The 20,557-nt window shown below is 42.2% G+C and overlaps 1 protein-coding gene across 2 annotated transcripts; it reads right to left on the reverse strand.

Moving 5' to 3' along the window:
* Positions 1–1,946: 1,946 nt before the first annotated feature.
* On the reverse strand, positions 1,947–15,932 carry LOC306793443 (hydroperoxide isomerase ALOXE3-like). 2 transcript variants are annotated; one of them, XM_079291074.1, is made up of 14 exons: positions 15,774–15,932; positions 7,989–8,193; positions 7,771–7,852; positions 7,526–7,648; positions 7,267–7,370; positions 6,352–6,524; positions 6,063–6,206; positions 5,756–5,959; positions 4,441–4,527; positions 4,112–4,278; positions 3,856–3,977; positions 3,629–3,729; positions 3,189–3,359; positions 1,947–3,066 (listed from the first exon to the last, which is right to left on the reverse strand). In XM_079291074.1, the coding sequence occupies exons 1-14, from the start codon at positions 15,918–15,920 to the stop codon at positions 2,887–2,889; spliced, it is 2,010 nt and encodes a 669-aa protein (XP_079147200.1). In that variant the 5' UTR covers positions 15,921–15,932; the 3' UTR covers positions 1,947–2,886. The 2 variants fall into 2 exon arrangements, with proteins under 2 accessions (XP_079147200.1, XP_079147199.1); XM_079291073.1 differs by lacking the exon at positions 15,774–15,932 and adding an exon at positions 10,433–10,585.
* Positions 15,933–20,557: the final 4,625 nt, after the last annotated feature.

Genomic DNA, 20,557 nt, shown 5'->3' on the forward strand with positions numbered 1-20,557 from the left:
AAAACTTGGTAAAAACACTTTTATTGTATGCACTGAAATCCACGAGCCACTGCGCGTTTGATAAATAACAAGTGTCACTTCACCGCCATCATGTGGCAGTAAGGATGGATTACACAATGTGAACCAAACATGGCGGAGTTATTTTCGTCTTTTGCCTGAAACGTTACTTCCGATGGGAATTACATTAAATCGATGTGACGTCGCAAAAACGATTTCCTTTTGCACGCGGCTGAATCTCTGGCACAGCACCAGAGTATTGATGCATGTATACCTTCCAAGATACAAGTGCCGCGGACTCTTTTGACGAACTTGAACCACAGGGTGTCTTTGAAGGGCTCTGCCAGCTGCACGTCGCCGATCCACAGACACGGTTCATGTGTTGACAGCAGGAGCTTCTGTGAGGCTCTCATCTGAACCGCTCCGCGCGGGTCCCAGTTGCCCATTTCCTCACGCGAGCCCAAAATATAAACCTTTACATCCGAAGACTCCGGAGTGAGAATGACACCGAACCTGAATAACATTGCTGCCACCTTAACCAAATGATGTGTCCTCAATCGTTTAGTATGGCGGGCTTGGGTTATTATAGTCTACATTGTAGCTCTTGTATTCAGTCTGCGTGGCCCATTGACTGTAAGGTGTAATCTAAAAATAAATCGGATCGTGTCGTTTACAGCAAAGAAGGGGGAGAAAGAATGAAGTCCCACTCTGTCAGAATTACCGCGCGCCATACATCACCCATATCAGAGTGAACTCTTTAGATCTCAATAGGTAGATTCACAGATAGATAGATAGATAGATAGATAGATAGATAGATAGATAGATAGATAGATAGATAGATAGATAGATAGATAGATAGATAGATAGATAGATAGATAGATAGATAGATAGATAGATAGATAGATAGATAGATAGATAGATAGATAGATAGATAGATAGATAGATAGATAGATAGATAGATAGATAGATAGATAGATAGATAGATAGATAGATAGATAGATAGATAGATAGATAGATAGATAGATAGATAGATAGATAGATAGATAGATAGATAGATAGATATAGGATTTCATTTAATGTCACAGATTGTTTACAACAGCGGTTCCCAAACTTTTTAGGCCGCGCACCCCCTTCTACATCCCGACCGGGTTCACGCACCCCCAATCCCCCACACCTTAAAAAAAGAAGAAGCAACAGAGCCTATTTATAGCCTCATAGAAATCGGACCAATGAGAGAACAGTTTGCTCGCGCTTGGCGTTTGTTTACAATATTTAGTCCGCTGTTAAATGTTGCAGTGTGAACACAAACCGAACAAAGGGGCAACTGCAACATTGTATCATATTAAACCCTGAATCAGAACAAAGCAAACGAACTGAAGGTGTGAAAACGCCCTGAAACACTGCAACAAAGTTTCAATAACTTTTTTACCTTGACTCCGCGATGTGCTCCCGATTTGTCTGTGCAATCCCTTCCTCCTTCCTCCGTCTCATCTTCCTCTGACTCCCGTTCGATTTCTTCTCCCGGTCTCTCCCCAACACACCTCTCCGTTCCTCTCGCCTCCGATTCCCCCCCCCTTCTCTCTCTATCTCTCTCTCTCTCTCTCTCTCTCTCTCTCTCTCTCTCTCTCTCTCTCCTCTTTTATGACTGATAGCTTCAGATGTCCCACCTGACAGTTTCCCCGATTTTCAGCCAGTTTATCATATTTGCATGAATGTTGCTGAATGAATGAAGTTAGCTGTTAGCTGACGTTAGCTGCACAAGCTAGGCTAGCCACGTAAAAGACAGTCTGGCGGCAGGAGCAGAATTGCATTTATTTATTAAATTGTACGTCTTTAATTTTAAATTTAAATCTTACAAGGCGGATTTTTATAATGCATGTAACCGAGCGTCTTGGGTTCGTGTATAAGGGCACTTATCATACAGTAATAACTGGAGTCGGGAGATTAGACATCTTGTATCAGCCCACGGCTACTCTCTTTATTATTGTTTTCTCCTTTGGCCAGAGGCGGGGGTTGCGCCTTCGCTACGGAAACACTCAAGGGACATATCATCGTCAACACCAGAACGACAAACACGAGACAGTCTGTTACATTCATGTTTTTACTTTGTGAAATTTATTTTTAATATTAATTATTACACCATTAGACCACCATTACATTTTACCTCTCGCGCACCCCCTAGAAGCACCTCGCGCACCCCCAGGGTACACAATGAATACAAATCACAAATGCGCGATGCATCCCTCCCATCACCCCTCATTCACCTGTAAGATATTGTTTAGAAGTAATGGCCTTAAGTCAGTTATATGCAAAAGGTGAAAATAGAAACGCAACAGCAGTAACAAACAAAACCAAAACATGTAGCACTTTACGTTACAGCTCGGTAATACCATATAGTACAGTATGATATATCAATAGTGGGGTAATAGTTTGATAATAAAGAGGTAATAATGAAGTGCCCCAGAGTACATTGGGATTGAGTACCTTGAGACCAGCCATGACCAGCCATCTCTTGCAAGATTTTGAGGCAAGAGAAAAGCTGATTATATGTCACTTTATTAAGGTTTAATATGTTTACATGCCAGAAATAACCCTTTAGATTCCCAATATGTGGTCAATTTATCATAATAACAAGTGTGAGGAAATTAGCTGTGACCATTTTTGGAGAGAACATCAGCATTTGCTACCTAAACTGCTCATTTAAGTTATTACTCAACATGTGGAATATAATTCACACAAAGATACAGGTGCCCTATCATTGGCTGACTTAATATGATACAGCCTATCGTCTTCCAGAGTTAAACTCACAACCCAGCATGCAAGACAGGTGTTAAAAAGGTATTGATATTGTTGCCTAATGCAGAGATAGAAAAGGCTTATCAGGCGGAGCTAAATAGCAATACTGTTCTCGATCTCAGTAGGGTTCAGGTATGTGTAGGGTATTTCAAGCTGCAAGTTTCTTGTTGAAATTGCTTCACTGAGGTCGGACAACTCTGCTTGGAATTCCTTCATCATCTGCTTTGGAGCAGGCTCTTGGAATCGTTCATCGGGGTATGCACCAATGAGAACCTGCCAAAAGGACAAACCGAAACTGTAAATCTGATTGACACAGTATTGTGCTTTGTACAATTTATTTTAAACATTTAAAATGTGGACGAGTTATAATGAGCGTTTATCAACACCAAACCTACCGTGTCAGTGTACTTCTCTGTAAGTAGCCAGGCTATTGCTGCAATGCTGACTGTGTCACCAACATCTGGGAGGGTCTCCAAAATAGTCTTCATGCTTGACTGCCCCTTAGTGGTTGGAGGAGGTTTGACCAGCAGGAGTGACTCATTTGGTGCCCAGGAGAAGTAGTCGAACTAAGTTATAAGAGACATTTCAAGATGTAACATCTTTGATACAAAACTAATTCAATAAAATTATTTGAATGTCAAACATCACAAAAATAATTATGTAAATCTACATTGGGAATTCAACCATTGCACCATTGTAATGCTCAGCGAAAGAAAACAATGGAATGAATAATAACCAGATTGCAGACCTGCCAAATGTTCATAAATTTGAATTATTAAAGCAAACTTGCACTTGATCAAACATCAATACATATTCCATTGTCCCAACTAATTACCTGTCCATTGTTTACAGCAGCATGTTGACCCGTCACTGTGAAGATCAGCATGGTGATGAATTTGATCACCTCCTCGACAGTATGAAAGCTTGCTGGAAACCCTGTTGGTAGCACAATTACTGTGAGTTAATTATTGGCAATCCCTGTCTTCGTTAAATATTAAAGGCTACTATTGAGATATTATATATCTTGTGTTTACAAATGACGTCACAGCATGGGTTAAATACCTGAGGCTGTGTTTCCTAAGACGCAATGTGTGAATATCTCACTGATCCATTCCTGCAGCTCGGTGTCTTTACGTACTTCACTGTCTGAGGGATAGTAGTACCCCACTACTGCCTTCACAAAGCTATGAACACAAAATAATTAGATTAAATGTTAAAAATAATTAAATGTTTGGATGTGAACAAGACTGAATGACTCTCAGCTGTTGCTTGTAGAATAAATCGGTCTGGACAGATGTGATATTTATTGAAAGATAACCTGTTGATGATGTTCCACAGCTTCAGGCCATCATCTCTGTAGTAGAAGTTGGGGATGGATTCCAGTCCTCGTGCAATGATGTTCTCTGGCAGACAGAGGGAGCTGTAGGTCATTTCAGAGAGAGCCCTTCTCATGAGCTCCATCACTCCGTCATATCCCAGTGAACTCTAATAAATCAATAATGCACAAATAGTTACCATGAGACACATTTCTTGAAATAAAAGAATTATGCATCGTTAAAAAGTCAAAGGTATAACTTTGTCTTGCAACAGTGCAATCTATTTGGAGTAGTTTGAATTTTCAGAAATATGTATTTTACAGAGCCATACTGTACTTAGAGCGGCTTCAGGTCCCAAAAGAAATGTGCGGCTTTTCGTGTTTGTGGGCAGAGTGTACCGGAAGTGTGGAAACAGCAGCTGTGCAGACAAAGGGAAATATTTTAAAAGTCATGTTACGATGTTGTAGGCAGCACATCTTGTTTGTGTTGATCACCAAAGAAATCCATAAGCTAACATTCTCATTAGAAATCTTATTTTGGATAGAATATTACAGTTATCTAAATAAAATAGTGGGGCTGGACTCCCAAATATATCTTGGTCTGCACTATTAAGACCGTTGCTTACTAGAACGAACACATACACAATTGGTTTACTCAGGAAAAGCGTCTCTGCTTGATGTGCTGTCTTTTCTATAAAAGATACTCAAATGGTGGCGGGTCAAGGTTCACTTCAAAAATTTGAAGAATCATACGCAAATTTATTCTTTCGTCTTAATGACTGTATATCAGAAGGGCATCCCATATAGATATAGGCATTAAAAAGTGGTCAGACTGTGGACTTCACGAACATAACATCAAAAACGCAACATTTGCAAACTAATAATCTGAAGTGAAGTGAGAAATGTTTTCATGCTTCCAAGGGCAGATTTCTTCAGATACATGTAACTACATGTTTAATGACTCACAAGGAATGTTAAAAACTGGAATAACTCTCTCTCCGATACAGACAGGAAACATGGGACGGGACAGAGAGGGAATTGACAAGCAACAAAGGTTCCTGGCTGTAACTCGAACAAGGAATGTTGCTGTTTTATGGTGTTTCTTAACCAATTCACACTGATTTGTAAACGTGTCATGTGATCAGAAAAGTTCTCTAATACAGCATATATTAAATCATTCTATGTATAAACCTGAATAAATCCCTAAAAATAAAAGAAAAAGGAGAAAATGAAATGAAATCGGATCTATCAGAAACATATTTTGTTGTTTTTCTGAAGGATGTTGAGCAATATGTGAAACGAATTTCCAATTTGACTGTACTTTCATATGTCATGGCATTTTGGAATGGTTTTGTTGATGTAATATATTGGAAGGATAGGGTGCTTATACTCAGTTCATACGTTTTTCATAATTATTCATGATTATTACCCACTACATGCAGATATTCTAAAAAGACACAAACACAGACTGCTCTTTCTGTGATGAATATTCAGATGTACATATTTTGTCATTTTTCTTTTCACACCAAGAGATTCTGGCAAGAAATTTTCTGATTTGTCATTAATCATATCTTAAAAGACTCCATCAATAAAAAGTCAGATCATCAGTTCTGATCAAGGGAATAGATAAAAGAAGTGCACCAGCACCTTATAGAGGGGATGAATCACAGAGAAGCTGCGGAGAGCAGCGACAGTAAAGACCTCTGCCAGGAAGTGAGTTTTCATGAGGTGTTGGACTGATTGATGATCCAGGGCATCAGCATTTTTAAGAAACATCTTGGCAAGCAGCCAGTCAGTCTCTGGGTCACTGGGCAGGAAGATGGGGTTCAGCTCAGCAGGTTGTTGATGCAACTGAAAAAAAATATATTTAGTTTTTGTTTGTTAAAATAGTGCAACTGGACTTTTGAAGAGACAGTAATGTACTACGGGATGTAATATGATCATGTGAATAGACCTGTATTGCAATGGGCATCAGTTTGTTTTCTGGGTTCACGTAGAGCAAACAGAGACCAGGAGTCACGTGCAGAGGTTCACCATGATAGGCTCTAGCGGGTATTCCATCCATCTTCTTCTGGTCATAGAGGAATATATTGCCTTTCTGTATGGGAATGAAAGACAGAGGGAAGAAGTGTTTAAGACATCAATAGGTTTCACAGATCACACATGTGATATTGGGATGAAACACAAATATCGTCTCCAAAAGCAAAGATTATCTCCAAAGTAAAGCCACTCTGCTTTCATACCTTCAGCTCCTTCTTCAGAGAGCTTTTTTCTTCCAGGAACGGCTTCACCATCTTCTCTGTGACTGGAAAGTTTGGGGGAAGCTCTGAGCAGCGCTTGATCACATTGGGATTGACTCCGTTCAGAAACTGGAATCCATAAAAGTCATCATCCTTCCAGTGCTCTGTAACATACTCTGGAAGAATTGCAAATATGATATTTCATATAATATCTAAATATCTATCTGATGTCTAACTTTTTTGAAGTACATGTTGATCATAGTCATTGCTGGTTTGTTCCTGAGAGATTTTTACTTTGTGGAAAATTAATTGTTTTACCCGACAGGAACAACATCCAATCTAATGTAATTAGACATCGTTAACTCATTTTAATGGAGAACATTATGCAATTGACATTTAAGATACAGTAGAATTTCATTCAAAACTGACAATAGATGTTGGATGGTGCTATCACACAGGGTTTCTGTTGTTTCTTTAATGGTCCTTTATCAGACCATATTTCAAAGTAAATTCATAATCATACAATAAATGTTACAGCCAATTATGGGTTGTATTCAGTTGTTTAGACACACCTAGCTGATATCTACACTCTGCTGAGTGCACCTTTCTAGTTAGAAGTGTTCCTTGGGTTTACATTTTGGGATGATTTTACATTTTATTTCAAATCCTAGATGGATTACAGATATATTAGTGCCGAGTCCACTTCATTCATTTAAGAAGCAGTGTATCAACCTTTCTTGAACTGTTTTCATACATATTGTATTTGTATCAAGCAGTGTTGTAGAAAGAACTGTTGTGACATTGGAACTGATGATAGTGTCTGCCAAATGCTCATATTCACTTGTTATGAAATGATGACAATGACATTATTGTTGTGGGTTGCGCTGCAGATGTGGATAATGGGGAAAAACAATCTACCTGACATAGTTGTCTTTTTCCACCGGAAGATGTTTTTCATGTCATCAATGCTTTCCCATTGTTCTTTAGATCCAAGCAGCCCCTTGAGTATGAGTTCAATACCACTGAAGTAAGACAGGGTAAAAAAAAAAGATATCCAGAATACATGATTAAACATTATACTGATATTATTGTTTCAAATTTACTTTTTGTCTCAAAACATAGAAAATGTGACGATAATCGAGCCTGGTTGTGTCCATTTTATACGATGTAGACCTACTTTTCCCTTTTCACATTTCCTACTTCGGTTTCTTTGGACTTAGAGAAGCGGACTTCAGCTGGGAGATCAGACACATTCTTGAAGCTGCTGATGTAGGGTAGTCCTTCAGCTAAAGTGGTCCATCTGTAAAACAAACAAAAACAAAAAAATCAAAGTTACCAAAAGTATAAATTTCTCCAGATGAAGCTTCTGAGACTATAAAAGCAGCTCCTGGTACATACTGTACTGCACACATAAAAACTTACTGGTAAAAGCTCTTTTTAAGTATCAGCTCCTGTTTGCGATGGTCAATCAACATGGGATGGTCCTCCTCAAAAGCCTTCAACGCTGAGGCATGAAAAGAACATAACATCAGTAAAGTTTTAAAAGACAAACGCAACAAAACAAACCTGTGAAAAGTAGTGATATCTATAAATCTTAACAAAGTATCTTTCATCAAATATTTTGGGAACTTGAAGCAGACCTCTCCCGCCTCTCAGCTCCACCAGTTCTCCTCTGGAGATCCATCTGTAACAGGGGAAAAGAATGGCTTCTCCTTCAGGTGTCGTCACCACTATTTTGGAGAAGTACCACTCATTTTCTGGGAGGATCAAAGCAGGATCTTTCTCCATCTTGACCAGCAGAAGTTTCCCCAGAGACAAATTGGTGCTGATGGTGTAATTCCCTGTCTGGAAATAAGGATTAATATGAATTTAAACAAACAAATACATTATAATACAGTTTAACATGTATGTTAGAGTGTTGTCAATACACATTTAACTGATAATATTTAATATAACATGATATACGTAAGTGTCTAAGGAGTACAAACGTCCACACAGACCGGACAGTCTTCTTAAATCGTTATTTTGATATAAAACAATTAGAAACCTTGATCATCATCTAAGTACATGATGATAGACAACCATGCCAACTGGCTCGTAAAAGCCCTTTATAGAACAAATCCTGTCTGGTAATATTTGAAATTCCAGCTTTTAAAAAGCAATGACTTAGACTCTGACAACTGAATTTAAATGTATTATGTGACTGTAGCACCACAAAGATGAAATGCCATTAGATTGTGTTTTTAGTGTGTGATTTTAAGTTGCATGGTGTTGGTGTTACACGTTAAACATTAAATGTTAACTTAGCTAAAATAAACAATATATTGACTTACCCTGCTGTGCATGAACAGTAGGGGTGGGGGAAAAAATCGATACAGCACAGTATTGTGAAATACGGAGGCCAAGTATTGATCTTTTATGATATAAACTATCCACTAGATGGTGCTGAGTTGTTTTCTGGTGAGGTCAGCAAAAGTTTCGGGTCAGTGTGATTGGTAGGAAGTTGGTCAAAACAAAGATAGAGACATCTGGCCTCACAACGGGGTTAAATCTGCCAACAGCAGCCAGGCTCATGGGGAGAGTGCAGAGCATAACTGTCTCTCTACCCTCGACGTCCACGCATCGCAAGTTACACTGAGTTATATAACTCTTATATCCTACTTATATAAGTTATAGTTCATATACTGAGTCCACACGTTTGCATTTAGTTAAGTTGGACTATGTAGTAATACAAACAGTTCAGTTTGTCAGGTTCATGCAACATTTATGACATTGTTGGTCAGTATGTCTGCTTGACATTGCTGCTTGATATTTTGCTGAAATAAAAATGATTGAAGTGAGATGAACAGACTGAAAACTTTATCTTATTGGATAAAACATGTTGACACAGTTTTCCTTTGGGGACATCATTTGAAGTTCAAAAAAGTAATAAATCGCAATATAGGCCTATGTTATCGCAACACTCAAAATATCGCAGAATCGTGATAATATCGCAGTATCGTGATAATATTGTATCGCGGGATCTCTGGTGATTCCCACCCCAAATGAACAGTGTTGTTTCTGTATATGTTTGTACTCGGGGTGTAGACGTCTGCATTGTGACTGATGAGCTTTTCCCACGATGTGTATAATAATGATAATTTCATATTCATTCACAACACTCAGCCAACAAATTACATTGTGAATGTAACCTTAGCTCTCAAATGCACAGTGTAGTCCTTTCTGTCTACTTCTCTCTGATATTTCTGAACAATTATTTCCATTTCCATAGTGTTGAGAACGCCACTTTGACAGGCAACAGTAACCAAGGGGGGTGGGGTTTAGTGAAGGGTCAATTCATAATTAATATGTAAAGTTAACCAGTTTTTGTGTTACACACTTGATTTAAAAAAAAAAATGATGATACATGTACTTTGATTGTAGGTGTCGGAGTACATAAATAAGCATCAAAATAGAGCTTGTTTAACGCAACACAATTCCCGGGGAAGGATCCCTTGGACCCCCTGCAGAGCTCCAGGCTATCTAGTCAGATAGGCCACACCTTGAGGAAGAATTTGACAACTCATAAATTAGTGTGGGGCACCTTATGAAAAACCAAATGTGAATCTGAACTCGTCCGTACATTTTATATCCAAAATTTAGAAAAGTATGGATCAAATGTATACGGTAAGTGTCACATAAAACGGTGTCCAAAAGATTTGTGTTGAACAAACTCAGTTCAGCACGTATGTTGATATAGGCAAGCAACTAAAGAGAACATATGTCCGCCAAGACTGGACAGACTCGGTGCCAGTGGGACCAATGAAAAGCATAAACAATAACTACATAGAAATCGCCAATTTTCTCGCTGATGGTCTCATTTACTTTTGTAGGTCATATAGAGGCATCAGTATTATATTGAGACGGTTGCATAACCACTAAAATGATCCTCACAGTAACTTAAAGTGTATTAATTAAATAAAGGTAAACGTTTCTTGAATTAGTCATGAAGACAAATACTACCCCAGCACATATGCATGCATGAATAAAAATCATTACTTTGTCCCAGACCTAATTTGAGGATGTTCAACAGGATTCAACTTACTGTCCCAGTTGCAAAGTCGATGCCAAAGTTGTCCAACTCAGTTCGCTCACTCTGCCCTTCAGTTCCAAATAAGGTGATGAATATGTTGTCCCATGTTCCTGCATATTGCCTGTCACCTGTTGTGACCTCTAGCTTGTACTCAGTCATGGTCAGTCTGTGGAAACTGTCTCAAAAAATAAACACATTTAGATCTCTAAATTGCAGAGTGAATGCTCCAATTATCTTCAAAAAATGCATCAATGATAGTGTATATATGTTTTGATACCACTTGTATAAAACGTTTTAAAATTTGTAAATAATTTATTTCCCAAAAACTTTTGATAGTTTTTCTAAACTCAATTTCTTTTGTCAACAGGTATCAAAAAACATTTTTAACACTTAACTTTGTCTAGGATTATCCTGTTTACATTACTACAAGTGTAGATAATCTACTTTTATACCATGAGGAAAGATAAGGAAAGTTCCTACCCATACCTTCAGTTTGAAGCTGTTCTGTGAACTGTGTTCCTGCTTGTTGGCTCTTATAAACTCCTCCACCCTGACTTCAACCTTCTTTTAAGTACCTCCCTCACTGTGTATTGACATAAGAGGTGTTGTTAACTGTCAATTAAAAATGTTGTTTCTATACTACTACTACTACTACTACTACTACCACTACTACTACTACTACTACTGCTACTACTACTACTACTACTACTACCACTACTACTACTACTACTACTGCTACTACTACCACTACTACTACTACCACTACTACTACTACTACCACTACTACTACAACTACTACTACTACTTACACAGAAATATAAATAAGGGACAAGGACAACAAAGCTGGACAGATAATAAGAAATAAAACGTGTATTTACAAGTCAATCGTAAACAAAACAAATTGTGCACATACATACCTACTGTTAAAAGATTGTAGAAAAATATGAAAGCATAGAAGTATAACCATCAGAACATATAACTTGCTTTCTTTTTATAACCATCACAACATATAACTTTACACTTATTATAACCATCACAACATATAACTTGTTTACACTTTTTATAACCTTTTAGAATTTCTATAGCTGTTTATGTAAGAAAGTCACTCATGCCATATACATCCGGTTCAAACAGGATCAAACCGTTTAAACATCCTGTTGTTAATCCAGAAACAGGACTCCTCATGTGTGAGTGATGCATGATTTTGAGGTGCCAGCCTCAGACGAGCATAAAAGGCAGCAGTAGAACTCAGAGAAAGAGCTTCTTCTCCAGTTGTAGAGACTGGACTACTCTTCTTTTATAGAAGACCCTGTGAGACATTTCTGCTGTCAGAAGATAGCTTACAGTGACTGATATCTTTTGCACCACTTAGACTTTCATTGAGTTGAAATTGTTTTATGTAACTGTTTTGAGAAAACTGTAATAAATCCACAGCCTTTACCATTTGTAAGTGTCTGGGACTCAAACTGAAGACTGTTTTTTTAGATTAAGTTACCCCTCTTCCCCTGTCCCGGAAACTTGTGATATATTAGTGACGACTGACTCTACCAGAGGAGCGTCAGGTAAGTTCCCTGGGTGATGACTTGGCAGTGTTAGTCAAAAATGCTGAGAAAACTAAAGTAGGCAAAAGTAAAGTATAGACTTTCTACGTAACTATTCATACTGGGTGTTAGTGTTACATCCTACTGAGAGCGCCTCGGGCGTAGCTGTACAAGACTCTCAGAAAGACAATAATTCCGAAATCCTAACGAATCAGCTATGGGGTGAGATAAAAGGCCGAAGGTAAATTTCCGACTCTTCAGAGGGACACGAATCCCCTAAGGTTGTTCGGACTACTGACGGAGTTATCACCGTGTTAGGTGCGATCCTGCCCTTCTTTCCGTTGGGCAGGACCCGTTCACGCTACAATATCAAATAGATATACATGGACTGAACTATTATGTACAGTATGCATATTTAAAGATGACTATATTCTGTATAAACAGTGTGTAGGATGTATATTTATAGTGACAGATCTATATATTTTCAACAGCAAATTGTGCTTCAGAAACTGTATAATCTATTACAGCAGCAGTGTATATTTGGGTGTTACTGGATTGATGACGGTGTACGACAGTAACTGTACATCAGAGTGACAGCCTGTGGGGTAGGAACTGTTCTTGTGTCTGGTTGTTGGCGTACAATGTTCTGTAGCTCCTCCCAGAAGGGAGAAATTCAAATAGGTTGTGTTCAGGATGTGAAGGGTTTCCTGACTCAGGAGTATAAATCCTGAATTGAACCTGGTTGTACCTGGTTTTATGAACTAATTTATTTTCAACAGGTATCAAAAAACATTGTCAACACCTAACTTTGTCTAGGATTATCCTGTTTACATTACTACAAGTGTAGTGTTTTGATCAACGCCTCCCAGAAGGGAGAGATTTAAACAGGTTGTGTTCAGGGTGTGAAGGGTTTCCTGACTCTGGAGGAGTATAAGTCCTGATTTGAGGGCAGACGAGCACCAATGATTTACTCGGCAGTCCTGACTTTCCGTTGTCGTCCGTTTCTGACTAAGCACTTAACAAACTCCCCTTTCTCTTCACAAAATAAACAGTCACAAAAAACAAACATTTTCTTTTTAAAACCTGAAACACCGGTTTAAACTTGCAACTCGAAAGACTAGAGTTTTGGCAGACTGCACATCTTGTCCTCCCATATCTGTCGAATGGATTTGTCCCTTGAACAGCCGAATGGATCAGTGGGCTTGACCTGACATTACTTTCACTCTTACCAGTAAACCGTGTGCAGAGTCGGCAACAGCCCCACTCTCAATATTAAAGTATCTTTCATCAAATATTTTGGGAACTTGAAGCAGACCTCTCCCTGCTCTCAACTCCACCAGTTCTCCTCTGGAGATCCATCTGTAACAGGGGAAAAGAATGGCTTCACCTTCACCACTATTTTGGAGAAGTACCACTCATCTTCTGGGTGGAACAAAGAACGATCTTTCTCCACCTTGACCAGCACAAGTTTCCCCAGAGAGAAATTGGTGCTCATGGTGCAATTCCCTGTCTGGAAATAAGGATTAATATGAATTTAAACAAACAAAAAATTATTATAACACGTAAGTTGCATGGTGTTGGTGTTAAACATTAAATGTTAACTGAGCTAAAAGAAACAATATATTGACTTACCCTGCTGTGCATGAGCAGTGTTGTTTCTGTCTATGTTTGTACTCGGGGTGTAGACGTTTGCATTGTGACTGGTGAGTTTTTCCCTCGATGTGTATAATAAGGACCAGGGCTGCCGATAACACTAATCCGTGGATGACAGACGCTGTGTGCAGCGTGAGACAGAAGTGTCGCAGGACAGAGCGGCTCTGGAAAGCTACTGGGCTAGAAGTGCATCGTTTATATCTCAAAGACCTCAGAGTTTCTTTTAATACTAGAGTAGAGGAAGCTAGAACTGCTTATTTTGCCAACCTAATCTCTTCTTCAAAGAGAAATCCCAAGATTCTGTTTGACACAATTAGAGGAATTGTTTCACCGCCTGTCTCCACTTTACCATGCTATTCTGTTGACGATTGCAACAAATTCCTGATCTATTTTAATGATAAGGTAACAGGTATTAGGTCTGGCATTCGGCCTGGGATCTGTTCGGCTACTTGTAGCTCTTACATAATTTGTACATAGATACGCCGCACTGGTCTATAAGCCGCAGGTGTCCCCGTTGAACGGCAAGATGCTTTTAACAGTACCGGTACTAAAGTTATCTTCTTCTCTGAACATCATAACATGTCTGTCTCGCTAGCTTCTAAGCTAATTTTAACATTTCCGCTAATGGGGAAATGCTAACCGCGATTAGCATTAGCGAATATAATATATCTTCGCACATCTTTTCATGCTTCATACAGACATACTTACAGAATAAGGTCTCTCAAGGCTACCAAATGGAAGAAGTAAAACGAAGCAGCGTGTCTTCTCATTAGAATCTAAAAGCAACGAGGCAATAACTGTTGTTGCTCGTAGCTCTGAATAGCATTTACGGCTAACTGGCTTGGCCGCTTAATAGGGCTGATGACGCCGCTGGTCACGGCGATCGCTAATCGCTCCAATAACAGCTGATTCCTCTGCAGACTTTTACAGTGCAGTAAAAGTCAGCATTTCTGTGGAGGAATCAGCTGTTATTGGAGCGATTAGCGAGCGCCGTGACCAGCAGCGTCATCAGCGGCGTCAGTTGCTGCTAGCACAACAGCTGCTAGCTGTTGTGCTAGCAGCAACGCTTGAAATCATCCACCCGGTCGCTTCCCGTAGCATTCCTTCAACCATTCCGTCATTAGGCTTTCTATCATCCACCCTTTCTTGTTGACTTTCACGGCGATTACTTTCGGGAATTTTTCTTTTGGCATTGTCATCCGCTTAAAAATCACCATGAGTGGAAGCTTTAGTCCGGATGCTGTGCAGCTCAGAACACAAGTGAACTGCGTTCTCTCATGGCCAGTTGTTTTCAGCGTGATGGACGTCTCACCATTTTTGTTAACAGTCCTAGTGAGAGGTAGGTCAAACGTCAAAGGTACTTCATCCATATTTATGTTAAATGTGTTGGCGGCGCAAAGCTACGAAAGAATCCATACATTAGCCGCACCGTTGTAAAAGCCGCAGTCTCAAAGCGTGTGAAAAAAAGTAGCGGCTTATATGCTGGAAAGTACGGTATACATGTACTTTGATTGTAGGTGTCGGAGTATATAAATAAGCATCAAAATATAGCTTGTTTAACGCAACACAATTCCCGGGGAAGGAACCCTTGGACCCCCTGCAGAGCTCCAGGCTATCTTGTCAGATAGGCCACACCTTGAGGAAGAATTTGACAACTCATAAATTAGTGTGGCGCACCTTATGAAAACCAAATGTGAACCTGAACTCGTCCGTACATTTTCTATACTAAATTTAGAAAAGTATGGATCAAATGTATGTGTCACGTAAAACGGTGTCCAAAAGATTTGTGTTGAACAAACTCAGTTCAGCACGTATGTTGATATAGGCAAGCATCTAAAGAGAACATATGTCCGCCAACTTGGTGCCAGTGGGACCAATGAAAAGCATAAACAATAACTACATAGAAATAGCCAATTTTCTCACTCATGGTCTCATTTACTTATGTATGTCATATAGAGGCATCAGTATTAAATTGAGACTGTTGCATAACCAGTAAAATTATCCTCACAGTGACTTAAAGTGTATTAATTACATAAAGGTAAACGTTTCTTGAATTAGTCATGAAGACAAATACTACCCCAGCATATATGTATGCACGAACAAAAATCATTACTTTGTCCCAGACCTAATTTGAGGATGTTCAACAGGATTCAACTTACTGTCCCAGTTGTAAAGTCGATGCCAAAGTTGTCCAACTCAGTTCGCTCACTCTGCCCTTCAGTTCCAAATAAGGTGATGAATATGTGGTCCCATGTTCCTGCATATTGCTGGTCACCTGTTGTGACCTCTAGCTTGTACTCAGTCATGGTCAGTCTGTGGAAACTGTCTCGAAAAAGAAACACATTTTGATCTCTAAATTGCAGAGTGAATGCTCCAATTCTCTGCAAAAATGCAAATTCTTAAATCGTCATTTTGATATAAAAACATTTAGAAACCTTGATCATCATCTAAGTACATGATGATAGACAACCATGCCAACTGGCTAGTAAAAGCCCTGATTAGAACAATTCCTGTCTGGTAATATTTGAAATTACAGCTTTTAAAAAGCAATGAGTTAGACTCTGACAACTGAATTTAAATGTATGATGTGACTGCAGCACCATAAAGATGAAATGCCATTAGATTGTGTTTTTAGTGTGTGATTTTAAGTTGCATGGTGTTGGTGTTACACGTTAAACGTTAAATGTTAACTTAGCTAAAAGAAACAATATATTGACTTACCCTGCTGTGCATGAACAGTGTTGTTTCTGTATATGTTTGTACTTGTAATTTGTATAGCACATTTCAACACCAAGGTAATTCAAAGTGCTTCACATGAAACCATTAAAAGCATAAAGGCAAGAGTTAACACTCTGTGTTATGTGGTGGTGTAGTAAATGGACCCAAACACACGCTCACACAGCAGATTAATCCTTCAAGATCTTTATTTTATATATATATATATATATATATATATATATATATATATATATATATATATATATATATATATATATATATATATATATATAGCTGCAGACTTAAACAGACAACAATATCCAAACAGACTACGGCCCCGTGTCCAGTGGCCAAAGCCTGTCCGTTCTCCCTGAGTCGGGAGGGAAACTCAACCGAGGAAGGATGATGCAGCCTCCGGAGTCGGGAGGGAAACTCAACCTTACTCACAGCTGGAAACGGTCCGGGATGAAAACAAGGGATGCTGACCGGTGAACTCCGTGGTACTACTCGGGTCGGCCTCTGCGCACAGGTGAATTCCCGGGGATCGACTGCGCGGCAGGAGTGCTGCAGACAGCCAGAAAGGTTAGAAATAACTGTTCATGAAAACACTGTTCAAACTCACGGAGACTAGAACCAGACTGGTAACCGTACGGACTGACAATGCGCCGGAGGACAGCTGGGGGTATTTAAGTCCATCGGCGCTGATCACCGGAATTCCCCACAGCTGAGCCTGGGGAGAGGGGCATGGTTGGAGATGGAACTCGGGGGTGGAAACTATAGGCTGACACAAAAACAAAACATAAGCACATGGCCTTCAAACAACAACACTGACAGGGGGAAAAACAGAGGAGCACACACTAGGTCAGACCGATCTCCTAACAGTACCCCCCCTCAACGGAAGCCTCATGGCGAACCGCCCGGCTTACCGGGGTGCTGTCGGTGGTAGGCGCATATGAGCCCCGGATCAACGATCCTGGACCGTGGCACCCAGCACCGCTCCTCAGGTCCATAACCCTCCCAGTCCACCAGGTACTGAAACCCCCGACCTCGACGGCGGACATCCAGGAGGCGATTGACCGTGTAGACGGGGCCCCCCTCGATGAGGCGGGGGGGGGGGGGTGGAGGGGGTGCTGGTGGAGGATTTAGGGGACTGGAGACAACAGGCTTGAGGAGGGAGACATGGAACACCGGGTGAATCCTCATGGAGCGAGGCAACAGCAGCTTGACCGACACCGGGTTGACGATGGAGATGATGGGAAAAGGGCCGATGTATCTGGGGGAGAGCTTCCTCGACTCGGTGCGTAGGGGGATGTCCCTGGTCGAAAGCCAGACCCGGTGTCCAATACGGTATGCCGGAGCTGGGACACGACGCCGATCCGCCACTCTCCTATTCTGCTCAGCCGTGCGGAGCAGAGCCACCCGAGCCGCTCTCCACACCCGTCTACAACGACGGGCATTGTGTTGGACTGATGGAACTGCCACCTCTACCTCCTGGCTAGGGAACAGGGGAGGCTGATAGCCCAAGGAGGCCTCAAAAGGAGACAGCCTGGTGGCAGTAGACGTGTGGGAATTGTGGGCGTACTCAACCCACGGGAGGTGATGGCTCCAAGAGGAGGGATTAGTGGTGGTCACACACCTGAGGATGGCCTCGAGCTCCTGGTTCAGCCTCTCCGTCTGGCCGTTAGTTTGCGGATGGAATCCCGAGGAGAGACTGGCCGTGGCGCCGAGGGTGTGGCAGAATGCCTTCAATACCTGGGATGAGAACTGCGGGCCACGGTCCGAGACTATGTCCGCAGGAATGCCATGAAGCCTAAAGACGTGTTGGACCAGTAGGTCAGCGGTCTCACAGGCCGATGGAAGCTTGGGTAGGGGAATGAAGTGGGCCGCCTTTGAGAACCGGTCCACCACAGTCAGAATGACGGTGTTGCCGTTTGACGGGGAGAGACCCGTTACGAAATACACCGCAATGTGGGACCACGGACGTTGTGGAACAGGGAGTGGCCGTAGTAGCCCCATGGGGGGTCGGTGCGAGGCCTTGTTCCGGGCGCACGTAGTGCAGGCCCGCACATACGTACGGGTCTCCTCTTCGAGGGACGGCCACCAAAAGGTGCGGCGGAGCCGGTCTATAGTCCGCCGGATGCCGGGGTGACCAGAGAGACGCGAGTCGTGGGCCCACCGCAGGACTTGGGAGCAGACGGACGGAGGGACAAACAGACGATTCGGAGGGCCCCCTCCAGGGTCAGGTTGAGCCTGCTGGGCCTCACGTACCACCCTCTCGATCTCCCAGGTGACAGCACCGAGCACGTATGAAGCCAGCAGGATGGTGTCGGGACTAGAGTTCCCCCCTTCCGGGGAAAACTGACGGGAGAGTGCATCCGGCTTCATGTTCTTGTGACCTGGCCGATAGGTGATGGTGAAATTGAAGTGGGCGAAGAACAAAGCCCAACGGGCCTGGCGAGAATTGAGGCGTCTCGCCGTGTGGATATACTCCAGATTTCGGTGGTCGGTCCAAACGATGAAGGGGACCACCGATCCCTCCAGCCAGTGCCTCCACTCCTCCAAGGCGAACTTGACAGCCAACAGCTCTCGGTTGCCCACGTTGTAGTTTCTCTCAGCAGGGGAAAGTCTACGGGAGAAGAAAGCACAAGGATGGAGCTTAGAGTCGGAAACTGACCGCTGAGACAGTACGACTCCGACTCCGGTGTCGGAGGCGTCCACCTCGACGACAAACTGCCGTGTCTCGTCTGGGTGGACCAGGATTGGAGCCGAGGCGAACCGCTCCTTGAGAGCAGAAAAAGCCCTGTCGGCCTCTGGGGTCCATGAAAACAACACTTTGGAGGAGGTGAGTCGCGTCAGCGGTTCTGCCGTTCGGCTGTAGTCCCGGATGAACCGTCTGTAGAAGTTAGCGAACCCCAGAAACTGCTGGAGCTTCTTTTGTGAGGTGGGCACCGGCCACTCCGTTACGGCTTTAACCTTCTTGGGGTCCTTTCTCACCTGACCCTCCTCAATGAAGACGCCCAGGAACTGCACAGAGGAGACGTGGAACTCGCACTTCTCAGCCTTAACGAAGAGCTGATTCTCCAACAGTCGTTGCAGCACCTGGCGGACATGGTTAGTGTGCTCCTGGGGATTCGGGGAGAAGATCAGAATGTCGTCAATATACACAAACACAAAACGGTTGAGGAAGTCGCGGAGGACATCATTAACCAGTGCCTGAAAGACGGCAGGGGCATTGGTCAATCCAAACGGCATCACCAGATATTCAAAGTGTCCCTAGGGGGTGTTAAAGGCCGTCTTCCACTCGTCTCCCTCGCGAATTCGGACCAGATGATACGCGTTGCGTAGGTCCAGCTTGGTGAATATCTTAGCTCCAGCTAAGGATTCGAAAACAGACGAGATGAGTGGCAAAGGATATTTATTCTTGATAGTAATTTGATTGAAAGCTCTGAAATCGATGCAGGGACGGAGGCTCTTGTCCTTCTTGGAGACGAAGAAGAAACTCGCTCCCACAGGCGAAGATGAGGGATGTATGATTCCTGAGGCGACTGACTCAGTTTTATATTTCTCCATAGACTCGCGTTCTGGCCGGGAGAGATTATATAGCCGACTAGTGGGAAGTGGGGCACCCGGGAGCAGGTCAATAGCACAATCGTAGGGGCGATGAGGGGGGAGTAAAAGAGCCCGCTCCTTGCTGAATGCCTCTCCTAAATCCAAATACTCCCGGGGCATGGCAGAGAGGCTAGGACCGGTGTCAGGTCTGCTGGAGGGAGGAGCTTGCCGGGGGACCGCAGATCTGAGGCAGCGAGAGTGACAGGTGGAGCTCCAGCCGGTGATACTACCCCCAGCCCAATGTTCCCTCTAAGCTGCGCGCGGTTCACTTACGCTACGCAGCCAATCATAGCATTGACACTATTGCCCTGCCCATTCGCGCCGTGCAGGTTAGCTAGTTAACAACAGTGCGGCGCAGTTACGAGACGCAAATGCTAACCCCTTATCATGGCGAAACGAACGGGCAGCGACACATCCACTCACCAAGCCATTGGAAAAAAGAAATGTGGTTCTTTTAAGATGGAATGGCTGTCGGAGTATGTTCAAATAGAAGAACAAGCGGTGAAACTGGGTGAGATTTTTTCTTTTTCGAGTGAGAAGGGTCTACTCTGCAAAACATGCAGCGAAGCTAAAGTAGCAAATGAGTTTTCCGAGGGAAAAATGTGGACTGAATGGA

This window comes from Melanostigma gelatinosum (genome assembly GCF_949748355.1).
Source record: "Melanostigma gelatinosum genome assembly, chromosome: 19".
NCBI classification, from domain to species: domain Eukaryota; kingdom Metazoa; phylum Chordata; class Actinopteri; order Perciformes; family Zoarcidae; genus Melanostigma; species Melanostigma gelatinosum.

Bases quoted from the DNA above. Each gene is read 5' to 3' on its own strand.
- LOC306793443 (XM_079291074.1), bottom strand. From the start codon at position 15,920: ATGACTGAGTACAAGCTAGAGGTCACAACAGGTGACCAGCAATATGCA. The intron at 6,525-7,266 runs GTAGATTGTTTT...CAATTCTTCCAG, and splicing joins GAAAAAGACAACTATGTCAG to AGTATGTTACAGAGCACTGG. The intron at 6,207-6,351 runs GTATGAAAGCAG...ATTCCCATACAG, and splicing joins CTCTGAAGAAGGAGCTGAAG to AAAGGCAATATATTCCTCTA.